Here is a 12,839-nt window from a genome sequence, read left to right as displayed (position 1 = left end):
TCTTCAAAACTAATTCATCTTATTAATTATAGATATATTTTTATGCACGTATCTTAAAAAAGTATTTATAGGAAAAATTACTTTTGTTTTCAAAATTCGGATTACTTCAAAATTCTGTATGCTCGTCAATGGCTCCAAAAATGGATAACAAAAATTGAAAATTAAAAAAAATCAAAATCTTTTTCGGTTATTGCTCTCATCCCATATAGATCATTGTTACAACTTTTATCTTGATAATTTTTCATTATATACCACTTATTATTCGATCAATAAAATAGTTTTTTTGTATAACATGAAATAATTTTGCACTGTATAAGTATATAGTTCGCTTATAGTTAATTATTAGTAATAATAATATCGCCCCCCTCGCTCAAAATTTTGGCCCCGACCCTTGGCCTAGGCGCTAGGGCGCGGATCTGCTGGTGCTGCACCCTCGTCTTGTTCAATGCACAAGGCATATGAATCTTGCCATCCAATGGTATAATCGGTATGCTATCGCAGTTGCAAATCTCAATCATGAATCCATCCGGATCGTGGAAGAACACCTGATCCATGTCGATCCCGCCTTCTTCTACTCTCTGCCGCACCCAATCAATCCCCATTTCTCCCAGTTTCTTCTCCACCATGCCCATGTTCTCACACTGCCATCACACATGCAAGTTGAGATTTGTAACACATTTTCCTTTTTCTAATTTTTTATATGTTTTGTTTTTTTGTTATGTGGTATTTGAACATAGCCAAATTTACCTGAAAGGAAATGTGGTTATCTTTGGTATTAATCACAGTTTTGTTTGGAAAATTTTCTGGATTCTCTGTTTGAAGTAGATGTATCCCTATCCCATGGCCAACCAGCCTGCTCATACAGTGAATCAAGAATTCAATCACACAATTACACATACATACATTCATACATATATATTTGCATGAGAAAATATGTGTGTGTGATTTTTACCATGCCCCTGGAAATTGCAAAGCAGCAGGCCTCTTGACAGGCACAAATCCAAGAACATTTATGTAGAATTCAATGGTTTGATCCACTGATTTGCAGACTAGAGAAATGTGGTTCAACGACGACAGCTGCAACACGTTCCTCTTGCTCTCCAGCTGCATCTTTGCTGGAAACAAGAAAGAGTGAGAGAAGAGAAGAGAAGGAGAATTGAAGGAGTTAGATAAGTGATTTGCAGTGGAGATAATGTTGAGTTTTTCGAATGGTTTAATCCTCTTTATATAGAATTCCATTAATGTTCGCATTTTTAAGTAATTTAGCATACGTTCTTCTAAGTATATTTTATCTGTGGTTTGTAATTGAGTTGTAGTACCTACGAAAAATATAGACTAGACAATAGTATTAGTAATTTATAATAATGGAAATACCGGAGATGTTACGTGTTTGTGAAAAGAAGGATCGAGAAATTGAAGCTTTCCATATTTTATTTGTCTAATCTCCTTAGTTTTTTTAATGTCACACTTATTGTAGCAAAATTCCCATCTTCATTTCTAATTCAAGTAAATGTTTGAACTCTACATATCTTACACCCTTTCCCACTTCATTTATGTCTTACTTGATCTAAAGACGTGTACGGTTCGTATCTTACACGTTATGGACACAAACATATAGTATGCGAAATTAAAATAAATTAATATATTTGATTAATAGTATGACATACTGTACCACATAAAATATCACTCCAAAATATTAATATATATACCATAAGATAGAATTTATTTAGTCTATAAAATACGCATTTATTGCATTACACAATCAAAATTAGTATTGTACTTGAGTACTATAAATCATTCAACACCACTATTAATTCTTGTTTTTAAATTAATTATCTATCGAGGTTTAATGTTTAAACTTAGATCAACTAACTGAATCCTTGTTTGTTAGTTAAGGAATTTAACGTTTCCATTATTGTGAAAAGTTTTTGTCCTATACCAATAAACTTCTGTGGTGAAGAAACAATCCTTTAATTGAAATGAATAAACTTTTCCATTTCTAGTATACATGCATTCTGTAATAAATATATGCTGAGCTAATTAAATCAAAATTTTATTTTGAATATAAATTCACCAACAACAAACTTTGCTAAACCAACATAATTAAGAAACTAACGAAAAAGACTTGGACGTGGAAATAGAATATCTTCACTTTATGCGTTTCGATAGTCAATTTAGTTTGTCATAGTTACCATTTCACAAGGGAAATTATCATTGATAAAAATAATTATACCCTATTATATTTATATTACTCTTAATTAGAACTTATACTATTATTGACAGACATAATTAGAAAATATATTAGTAGTACTATAAATTAGTACTTTAAATTAGTACTTATACTATTATTGACAGAAATAACTATACCTAATAGTTAAAAAAAGTCATTTTATTTTCTTGCGGTGTCTGCATCGATCTGATCAATAATCACTGAAATTGAGGCAACGTTCGAAATCTCCTTGATTTGAATTACAAAGTTGGACCTACTAACTTCTCAATCCAGCATGCATCCTTTTGCCGTTAAGAGCATCCACAATGGCGGCGAGCGGACCGGCTAGAAAAACGGACCATTGCAGCAGGCGAGCGCCAAATCGGCAAGAAAAACGGCGAGCGCACGCCGATTCCCGGGCGCTCGCCGATCGGCTGGCAGCCATTGCAGGCTGCCGATCGGCGAGCGATTGGTCAGCCGATTTTTATTTTTTTATTTAATTTTCAAAACACTATATATACGCAATTTGCACGTCATTTTCATTCGCACCACTTGTTTTAACGAGTTTTCTCTCTATCTTAATTTCTGTACAAGAGCAACAACGCGAAATAGAGCACAACAACGAGTCTATTCCAGTGACGAGCGGGTCTCAAACTCCCACGGTACCCATGGGAAGTGGATGGGGTCTGATGGTCGGGTACTACAACATGTACCCTTGGCAGCAGATGATGCCCGGGATGACATCCGAGGGTAGTATGCCGGGATGGCAGGGGATGCAGATGATGCTGGGGTGGCAGCCGGGGATGCAGGAGACGTCGGGGGGGACAACGTCTATCGCCCCAGTTTTGATTTTTTGACTGCTTCTTCGCACACATTGACCCCATCGGAGACGCAGTTCACTGGGTGTGATACTTTCTCCTTAGAGGAGTTGGGGATAGATCTCGGGGATGCGGACACTCCCGTTCAAAAGAGGGAGTAGGGCGGGGTCGGGGCGCGTCAAAGAAGAAGAAGGGCAAGGGCAAGGGCAAGAGGGTGGTCGGTGAGTCGTCGCAGCCGGCTGATGACGAGAGCCCGGCACGGAGGAGGTGGACGGATGCGGAGAATGTCGCGTTGTCCAAGGTATGGGTGAGTGTTTGCGATGATCCCCTCGCCTCGAACAATGAGAGGATCGTCAACTTGTGGGCTAAAATAGTAGCAGCCTACAAGGCATTTTGCCCGGAGGAGAGGCCACGCAGCGGGGAGGAGTGCCGGAAGGGGTGGGACCGAATCAGGGATACGGTCTCCCGATTTTAGGGCTTGTACACCAACGCCCTCCGCATGCAGACCAGTGGCCAAACTGACGAGGACTGCAGGAGGATAGCAAAGAAAACCTTCCCCGTGCCCGGGCTTTATAAGGAGTTCACCTACTGGAACTGCTATGAGGTGGTGATGGACTCCGATAAGTTTCGGGCAGGTGTCGATGCTGGCTAGCCGAAGAAGCAGCGACTGAACTATACCGGTGATTACAGCAGTGGCGGTTCCCACGACCTCCCCGAGGATGTTCGGGAGTTCCCGTTCCCTCCGGCGTTTACTCGCCGCACTCGCCCGGTTGGTCAAAGGCGGGAGCAACGGGCTCGCCAGGGGTCCTAGGAGGTCCAGTCGGCATCCCCCATGTTGGCAGGTCGGCAGCCGAGCTCACCTTCTTCGCGCGTCAACAAACGCGGGCTCAGATGTACAAGATCTTAGCTGACTGGAAGGCGGCAACTGACCCCGAGGAGAAGAGTTTTCTTCACTCAATGCTCGTGAGTATGTGGGCTGATTTGAATGCCGTCGCGGCACAGTTGGGGGGCTTAGACGCGGGCTCAGATGCCACATATTTTGGGGTCCCGGATAGCGGCGACAACGGAGGCGGCGGCATCGACGACGGCGAGGAGTGAGGCGGAGGAGGGGGGGTTCGTGTGTGGAGGAGGAGTTTTTTTTAATTAATGTAATTTTTTTAATTAATGTACTTTTTAAAATTTAATATTATTATTGAATTTTCCCGTATCTGTGTCGTAAATTTAATTCCGTATTTTGTGTGATTGTTAATTATTTGTTTTTTATAATTTTGTTTATTGTGGCTAGGCTATGGCTGACCTATTGCTTGTCCAGTTGTTTGTCCTGATGATGTGGCAAGAGGAGTTTTTAGTGCTGATGATGTGGCAGATGGAGTTTGTGGCTAGGCTATGGCTGTCCTATCTCTATTGGAGATGCTCTAAGTTCATAATCGTTCTAGGTAAAATTATAATATCAAAACAGTTTAACTTAAATCTTGCATAAAATAAATTTTTTTTAAAAAAAATAATAATTTACTAGAATTGAATAAATTTGAACCTTTAAAGTTTTAAAAATTAAATACTACTTCTTTCGTTTCATAGTAGTGGATGCGTTTCTTTTTTACACGCGATTTAAAAGTTCGATATATTAAAAGTTTTAAAGGTGATCAAAATGTTGAAAACTTTCAATTTGTAAATAGCTCTTGTTGATACTGAACCATTCATGAAAAGATGTCGAGAAACGGTTTGAGATTTCGAACGGATTGATCAGACATGATATTTGATTTCGAGATATTGTCACATTGGATTAATCTTCTTGGTCTTAGCCAATGATAATATTAATTTTTAGTAATATGGATTTTATCAATCCGGAATAGTCTCGGGACAATTTAATCATAAGCAATCGAGACTCTAGACTAAGATTTTCGCTCAATTCAATCCGATTCGAAAAAATCAAAAAACTTTATGAAAAATGAATCTGATTCGATCTGAATTGTTCAAAAATCCGAAATCTAATCCAAAATTTTGAAATTATATAATACTCTCTCTGTTACATAGTAATTGAGGCATTTCTTGCAGACACAGAGATTAAGAAAAATGTGTGTAACGTACTACATAAAAAGATAATAAAACATGGGAGATGAAAAAAGTGTGTAATGTACTAAATAAAAAAATAAAGTATGAGACAGGAAAAAGTATAGAGAAGAAAGTAAGAAAGAAGAAATACATTAATTTTAATAAAAAGAGAAATGACTCAACTGCTATTGAACATATTAAAATGGAAAAATGACTCTACTAGTATGGAGGGAGAGAGTAATATACACAAATCCGAAATTCTGATACCACAAATCCGAAATTTTCAAATACTACCGAATACTATTAGAATTGTGCAACAAAAGTTTTATATTTACTAGTTTTCAAGCTATAAGCTATAATATATGTAAATATATTTCAGATTTTGAATTATTTGGATTTTAAAATATCCGAACGAAAAATCTAAAAAATCTGAACCAAATTTTAAATTTTCTAATATAGTTCCGATCGAAAATTTGAATTTTCAGATATTTTTGCTCACCCTCACAAAACAAGCTCACGCCTAGGGTATGGCTATAATTTGGTGCGATTCCCAAATCACAAAATAAAACCCTAGCTTCTCTAAAACCCTTGCCAGCAGAAAATCGACCACGAGGAAACCTAAATCCCTACCTCAGAAGATAATATCATAGCAAAAATGGAAGAGATAACAGGAGTGAACAAGATTAACATTACTGAAAACCAGAAGAAGAACCGAATTCAAGTCTCCAATACAAAGAAGCCGCTTTTCTTTTACGTTAATCTCGCAAAGGTATAGAGTTATCGGCGCCCGCGGTTTCGAATTCTGCTGTGAATTGGATTTTATTAATTTCATGTATTTTGTTATCTAGAGGTATATGCAGCAACACAGTGAGGTGGAGCTTTCAGGACTTGGCATGGGTAATTTCCAATCCTTGGTGGTACACTATGTGTGGTTTTCTTTGTTTCTTTTACCTGGTTTTCGAGTTACTTCTCATTTTATCATTTTGTATGGATATGATGATTGCGACTAATGAGAATGAAAATGATTTTTGGGGTTATGCTCTGTTATGATGCGTTTTCAATTTATGTAAAAGCATCATGAGTCCTCGACAAGTAAATTTGTAATGGGATGATTTGGACGGTTTTCTAAGCAATTCAGTTCGTTGTAGTCCTTTTGTTGTTTTCAGTTTTATGTTTATAAGGAGGGAATTGGTGTTAAGGTTCTATGTTTGATAACTTGATTGTTTGGTTACGTTGCTCTGCACTTTATGCAAGGGATAATAAGGAGGTGCTGGCTGTTTGTGAAAAAAGTACTACTGTTTAGAATGTGTGGATTTGTAGGAGTAGCTCATCAGCCACTTGGTCAGTGACAATTTCCGGTTGCTCATTTGGTAAAACTGCGTTGAACTGCCTTAAATTACACCGCTGCGAGAGTTTCTAAGATTGTGGTGTGGTTCTCCGAGGACCAGTTAGTTATGTGAAAAGTTAAAGTTCTAATTGCAATTTGTTGGCATCCCTAATCTTAATATTTTTGCTAGTTGATGTGGATTTTTTTCTGTGTTGTGAATTACAACTCATTCGAAAAGGATATGAATACATTACTGAAACCATTATGTGACAACTGACAAGGAGAAGCAACATTTATTTTCAGCTTCGATGTGGATGATTTTTTAGAATCGTGCATTCTAAACCTCTCCTTTGTTTTGGATTTGCTGAGTGCATCCCATCCTCTATGATTTTTATTTGTTCTCATTTTCCTGGTTCTGTACTGATTTTGTGATTTGTTGTTATGTTATTATAGCAATCTCAACAGTTGTCTCAGTTGCTGAAATTCTGAAGAACAATGGATTTGCTGTTGAGAAGAGTGAGTTATTCTTTACAGTTCCATTTTCTTCATTATTGTTTTTTAACGAACACAGGCGACTTCTGAATGCCATACTGAATTGGAAAGGTTTAAATCAAAATCTTCAATTTGATTGCTGGTATCTTCAATTCTTTACAGAGATTGAACTAACCGTTTCTACTTTTAAACATGTAGAAATCATGACATCCACTGTGGAGATAAAGGATGATTTTCGTGGAAGGCCCGTCCAAAAAGCCAAGGTAAGTCTATTCCTGTTCAGAGTTCAGACCGGATCAGTGCATAAGGATTAGTATTGATGTTTGTATCCTAGGCGTGTTTCTACCCGTCTTTGATGAGAACAGCATGAGTCGATGCTTAGGTACTTATTAGTTCACATCTTACATCTGGTGCTTTTTTTCCTTTTCCTTTTTCTCTCCCTTTTTTCATACAGATTGAAGTAGTACTTGGGAAAACAGCAAATTTCGATGAGTTAATGGCTGCAGCCCAAGAGGCTAGGGAGAATGGAAATGATGAGGAATAAGCCTGATAGCCGTCACCTCATCTCTTATTATGCCTACTGTTATGATGTTGAATGAGTTTGAGTCATGTAAAATGGCTACATTTATAGTGGGTATATGCGTTTAAGTTTTGTAACAAGTTGTTTATTGGATGTGTTATGGTTAAGGCTTTTTCTAGGAGTAGCTATTAGTTAAATGATGTTTAACACATTAATACTATTATATGCAGTGGGATTATGCTGTTTTACGTCATTTATTATTTCCTGTGAGATATTGAAGGCACTCTTTTTACTCCAAAAAACACAATTTCCTTCGAGACATTGAATAAACTTCTCATTTCCTTGCATATCTATATCAATGTTTTATTCCATCAATACACACATTTTTTTGATAAGTGTAGAAAGAGGTATAGTAGTACAATTATAATAACCGAGAGCTGAGAAATCTGTTGAAATTCCAAGATCCTAGTCCTAGTATATAAAAATGAATAAAATCTTAAAGGTGTTCTATACTTAATAGAAAAATATGACTAAGAACAACTCAAAATTGCACTTGAAGCTTAAAAATCTGCTATGTTACCATCTAGATCTGTCACAATGTACTAAAATCTTTGACATCAGCCTCCAATGGTTTATACCATGCTGAGAAGATCCACATTTCCCAAGCCCACACGGCCAACACCATTCTTAAGAGTAACACCTCATGGTCTATTCATTTGATAACCACAGCGTCACCCTCCCCACACTGCCTATCTATGAAGAAAATACCTAGCCACAGAAGCAACCTCAACTCATTGTTATTCTCAGAGTGGACTTAGCGTAATAATTTGAAGAAGACGCCACACTGAACCTCTCCTGGTGAATAAGGCTTGTATTGGGTGAGCTCGGCTTGGCTTGGTTCAGCAAGAAATATGGACACAGAAGTTTCTCACTCGTTGGATATATCTTGTCTGTTGAGGGAAGTATGGTGAGAGAAACAGCCTATTCGCTGCAAGTGGATCCATTCTGCAATTTTATTACCAAACACCAGTTAGATTCCTCCATGAACAGCAATAAGCCAACAGGCAGCTTATTGTAGAAGCCAAGTATGCTATCAATAAACTGCAGGAGAATCAAGAATGAACTAGGATAAGAATGCTTACGATGCAGTCTATGTTTCCCTTGCCCTACCATGACATGTTACATAAGGACAGAGAATTGTTCCTTTAACGAACAGGACAACAGGTTGTCCACCTTACTATCAGCCAGTTCATATGCTGCTGGTGCTTATTCCATGGTAGTTGGTGCCTCAGTTGCTTCTGAGATAAACCACATGAGCTACCAAATGAGGAGACACATACATTCATTCCAATATGAGAATCAGGTGATCCGAACAGAACAAAATCACAAAATAAGTAGCTTGGAATGTAAAGTTTCTCACAAGAGCTCCACCTCAAATTCCCTAACAACTATGCACTCTCAGAAGAGATATCACATGTTCGGACTAAGAAGTGTTTCCTATTGGTTATCAAGATATCAAGAACCTTCCAGCACATTCGTCAGAGTTGAATCCTGTAGCAAGGAATGCAAAATCACTGAGGTCTCTTTAGTCAGATGATGGCTCGAGTAGCACCCAAATATGGCCAAATACTTCAAAGCAACATCAAGCTTTGCATCAATTGGTTTGGAAGTAATCATGCTCTTCCATTCTTTGGATTTTCCTACTAAACAAGCACCATGTAATAGAGCAGCCAAACTCACTGAGTCTAGATGGAAGCCTTTATTCAACATCTTATCAGTCAGCTGTAATGCAGTTCCAAGCATCCTGTTCAAACAAAGGCAAGCAACAATTGAGCTGTACGCAGCAGATATGGGATGCCAACCATCAGATACCATCGTCCCAAAGATATCAAGAAGCATATGCTTATGCTGCCCAGAACCACCATCTTGTGTCCCCTGAATAACAGAAGAAGCATTGTTTGATAGCCCGTTGACCAAATAATGAAATGTAACTTCATTGGGATTACACTTGCTCATCATCATTTCTTCGAAAAAGGAAGAGGCTTGTGCAAGTTTTCCCTCTTTGCAACAGCTACCTATCACTACAGAATAAGTCACCACATTGGGAGGCACACCATTTGATTGCATTCCTCTGAGAATTCTTTCTGCACCAGAAACATTTCTACAACGACAAAAGCCACTGATGATTGAGGTATACATCACAGCATTTGCTATGTACTTCTGTTTGATGACGAGGCCAAACACGGCCAATGCACCAAGCAAATCATTCTGCTTTACTAACCCATCAATGATTGTAGAATATGTAAATTCATCTGGAGTGATGTTTCTTCTAGTCATCTTATTAATGCAAAGAATAGCATTTTTTATCTTCCCAAGCTTACAGTAGCCCTTAATCATAGCATTATACCCTACAAGTCCAGGATCCACACCTGTTTTTGTTATGAGGTCAAAAAGTTTTTCGGCATCATCAAAGTTGCCACTTCTTACATATCCATCAACTAAAGTGGCATAAACATATGAATCAGGAGACACATTAAACCCAAGCATCTCTTGGAGAAGCTGCTGCGCATCAGCAAACCTACTCTGTTTGCAAAGTCCGCTAATTAACACATTGTAAATGCATGCATCGGGAGAAACTCCCCTTTCCACCATGTTGTTTCGGATGGTCAAAGCAGCCTCAACTTCTCCAGCAACAACTAACCCATGAACAAGACCTCCATAGGTTATCAAGTCAGGCTTATGTCCACTTCGTGTCATCTCAACAAGAAGACATGACGCTCTCTCAAAATTTCGCTCCCTGCAGTAGGCATGTATAAGAGGGGTAAAGCTTAGCTTATTTGGAACCAATCCACAATTGATTACCTCCTCCAAAAGCTTTTCTGCCTCCTGCACATTCCCATCTTTACAAGCACTAGAAATCAAAGAATTATACGTCACAATGTCCAACCAGCACCCTACTTCCATCATCTTTCTTGTGGTCTCAAAAGCTTCCCTGACAAAGCTGTATTTACATCTACCATCAACAACATTGTTATAGATTACGGTATTCACCTCAATACCACTCGACTCCATTTCCTTTAACATTTCATCAACCTTCTCAAATTCCCCTCTTTTACAAAATCCATCAATCATTGCCCCATAAGTCTCATGGTTCGGAAAGAAACCCTTCACTTTCAACACTTCGAAAAGCTCATGAGCCCTCTTGAGACTACCTCTCTTGCAATATCCATCAATGAGAATATTATAGAACACAATATTTGGAATACAGTTCCTTCCCCACCTCTTCTCAATCAACTTTCTACCTTTCTCAACCTTTCCTTCTCTACACAATCCCTTCACCATTATAGAAACACTGTAATTGTCCAAACAACTAGTCTCACCGGCTTCATCTCTCCTCACCATCTCTTCATATACACGCCACGCAGTGTCCAACTTTCCTTCATCGACAAGCCCGTTCAGCAGAGAATTACATGCCGGTAACTGGGGCAATGTGTTGTAGTTCCTGAGAAGATGAGAATACAAATCGAGAGCTTTAGAAACAGACCCCGATTCCGCATACGCACGGATTACAAAACCTAACGCCTCGTGAGTAGGCCGCTTCTCTTCACAATGCAAACACTCCAACAACACGCTGTCGATTTCTGCAAAGACTCTGGACCGAGCTAGGAGCTTCAAAAGTGAGGAATAAGCGAACCCATCGAGGTGAAAACTGCTATGGGAGATGAAACCGTAGAATTTGAGACCCAATTCGCAGTTGCGAATTTTGTCGAACACTAGGTGGGCAACTTCAGATGGAGCAATATCCTCTCCAAAGAAACGATTTTGAAGGGATTCTTCCCACTTTTCCTCTTCACTTCGGAGAATTTCACAAACTTCATTGGCCAAATCCTTGACTTGAGGTGTGATGGGAGTATTGAGGGCTGGCTTGATTCTTTGTTTGGGGCGGTTTAAGGGTTTGATGAGTCTTAGAATTGGCTTGGACATGTAGACGAAATGTTTTTTAAAATTTGAAATTACTTCTCTATATTATGCTCACACTTTTATACTCGTCTCACAAATCCATCGTCGCCAACAATACGAACATGCAGCAGTTGACCGATAATGTTGTACTTGTATAAAAAGTATTTAAAATTATTTATACAATTAACGAATAAAAAATATTCTTGCAACTCTGCCCCCTCCGAAACTAACTATGTTGACCCTGCGGATATAAAAAAAATTATTTATAATACAGCATCTCTGAACTACGGATATAAAAAAATTATTGATAATAAAGCATGTGTGGTATGCCATCTCGGTGGTGTATCCAACGCTGCCCACGCGTGGTGCGAACATGTCGGGTGTCTCTTTTCGTGCGTAATGCTCTAATATTCATATATTCACTAGTGAATTTACTAAAATTTAGACTGAAGTGTCGCTCCTAACTTCATTAAGTTTGCTTTTCTTTGGGAGGGATTAAATTATGCTTGGTAATTACAATTTTTCCGCTCTTTAAAATATTTAATTTTGTGAAATGACAGCTGTAAATCGTTAAATTTGATCGAATTTTGGTCAGCATTTGAAAACAAAATACTTAGTATTACATTACCAAGTAATATCTATTTTCACAATTATTTCATTGATGTATGAAACGACATTTTTTTTATATGGAAAATTACATTCATTATGATAAAGAAAGGAAAAGAATACTCATTTCATGAAGCGACAATATTTTAAGCTTAACCAAAAAACGTCATTTTATACGCAGAATGGACAAATGTGAAAATTTGAAATTTCGTACTGGAGGAGTATTAGATTTTGTAAACTTATGCAAGAACATAACATCATCTCTAATCAGCATCAAGATACAACTATCAAGTAGAAATCAACAAAACAGTAGTAGTAGTAGTAGTACATCTTTACAGAGTAGTCTCGTGCAAACGCAACTGACAGGAAACAAGCTTAAATCAAATTGGTGGTTCACAAATATCCATCTGGGCAGGCTTTTCCTGTTTATAGAACAAGCAAAAGCAGTCCCTTTCATCTTCATGACTAACAACTAGAATTAAACTCCATGATCACATGAATGTCTTGCTTACAAAAATGACAAACTTCAAAGCAATTCTTTCTTTCTTCTACAAGTTCTTGTTAATGTATAAATAGAATTGCATTTTACATTCAGCCTCACAACTACACATGAAAAGATTGTATTCGGGATTCCAGGTGCCTCTATCAAATATGTTTGTGCCTCACAATTACTAACACAAAACAAATGAAGGAATGAGCAACTTTAACAAGCTAAATGAGAGATGTTTATTAAACAAGAACTCAAACAAGAGCTCAATCATGTTACAAAAGAATTTGTCAAGGCTAAATCTGCCAAGTGTGGGTTAGAATTCAATATGGAACCTCAGCAGGAGGGAGTTGCTCAGAGCAAGCGGA

The 12,839-nt window shown here is 38.1% G+C and overlaps 3 protein-coding genes across 3 annotated transcripts; 1 reads left to right on the top strand and 2 right to left on the bottom strand.

Moving 5' to 3' along the window:
* Nucleotides 1-335: 335 nt before the first annotated feature.
* On the bottom strand, nt 336-1,110 carry LOC121796578. The gene is made up of 3 exons (XM_042195399.1): nt 953-1,110; nt 748-853; nt 336-641 (listed from the first exon to the last, which is right to left on the bottom strand). Exons 1-3 carry the CDS (start codon nt 1,108-1,110, stop codon nt 336-338), a joined length of 570 nt encoding a protein of 189 aa, XP_042051333.1.
* Nucleotides 1,111-5,556: 4,446 nt separating this feature from the next.
* LOC121794988 (uncharacterized protein At2g34160-like) lies at nt 5,557-7,671 on the top strand. The gene is made up of 5 exons (XM_042193410.1): nt 5,557-5,848; nt 5,928-5,976; nt 6,860-6,922; nt 7,097-7,161; nt 7,353-7,671. The coding sequence occupies exons 1-5, from the start codon at nt 5,735-5,737 to the stop codon at nt 7,440-7,442; spliced, it is 381 nt and encodes a 126-aa protein (XP_042049344.1). The 5' UTR covers nt 5,557-5,734; the 3' UTR covers nt 7,443-7,671.
* Nucleotides 7,672-7,845: 174 nt separating this feature from the next.
* LOC121794986 (pentatricopeptide repeat-containing protein At1g52620-like) lies at nt 7,846-11,494 on the bottom strand. The gene is made up of 2 exons (XM_042193409.1): nt 8,561-11,494; nt 7,846-8,423 (listed from the first exon to the last, which is right to left on the bottom strand). Exon 1 carries the CDS (start codon nt 11,400-11,402, stop codon nt 8,934-8,936), a length of 2,469 nt encoding a protein of 822 aa, XP_042049343.1. The 5' UTR covers nt 11,403-11,494; the 3' UTR covers nt 7,846-8,423; nt 8,561-8,933.
* Between the last annotated feature and the right edge of the window lie 1,345 nt (nt 11,495-12,839).

The sequence above is a fragment of the Salvia splendens genome, chromosome 3 (genome assembly GCF_004379255.2).
Source record: "Salvia splendens isolate huo1 chromosome 3, SspV2, whole genome shotgun sequence".
NCBI lineage: Eukaryota > Viridiplantae > Streptophyta > Magnoliopsida > Lamiales > Lamiaceae > Salvia > Salvia splendens.
Note: the sequence above shows the minus strand (reverse complement) of the source record. Positions and strands in the feature narration are given on the sequence as shown.

Coding starts and splice junctions, on each gene's coding strand:
- LOC121796578 (XM_042195399.1), bottom strand. CDS start 1,110: ATGCAGCTGGAGAGCAAGAGGAACGTGTTGCAGCTGTCGTCGTTGAAC. Junction 854..952: donor TTGCAATTTCCAGGGGCATG/GTAAAAATCACA, acceptor CTGTATGAGCAG/GCTGGTTGGCCATGGGATAG. Junction 642..747: donor ATAACCACATTTCCTTTCAG/GTAAATTTGGCT, acceptor GTGTGATGGCAG/TGTGAGAACATGGGCATGGT.
- LOC121794988 (XM_042193410.1), top strand. CDS start 5,735: ATGGAAGAGATAACAGGAGTGAACAAGATTAACATTACTGAAAACCAG. Junction 6,923..7,096: donor TGGATTTGCTGTTGAGAAGA/GTGAGTTATTCT, acceptor TTAAACATGTAG/AAATCATGACATCCACTGTG. Junction 7,162..7,352: donor GGCCCGTCCAAAAAGCCAAG/GTAAGTCTATTC, acceptor TTTTTCATACAG/ATTGAAGTAGTACTTGGGAA.
- LOC121794986 (XM_042193409.1), bottom strand. CDS start 11,402: ATGTCCAAGCCAATTCTAAGACTCATCAAACCCTTAAACCGCCCCAAA.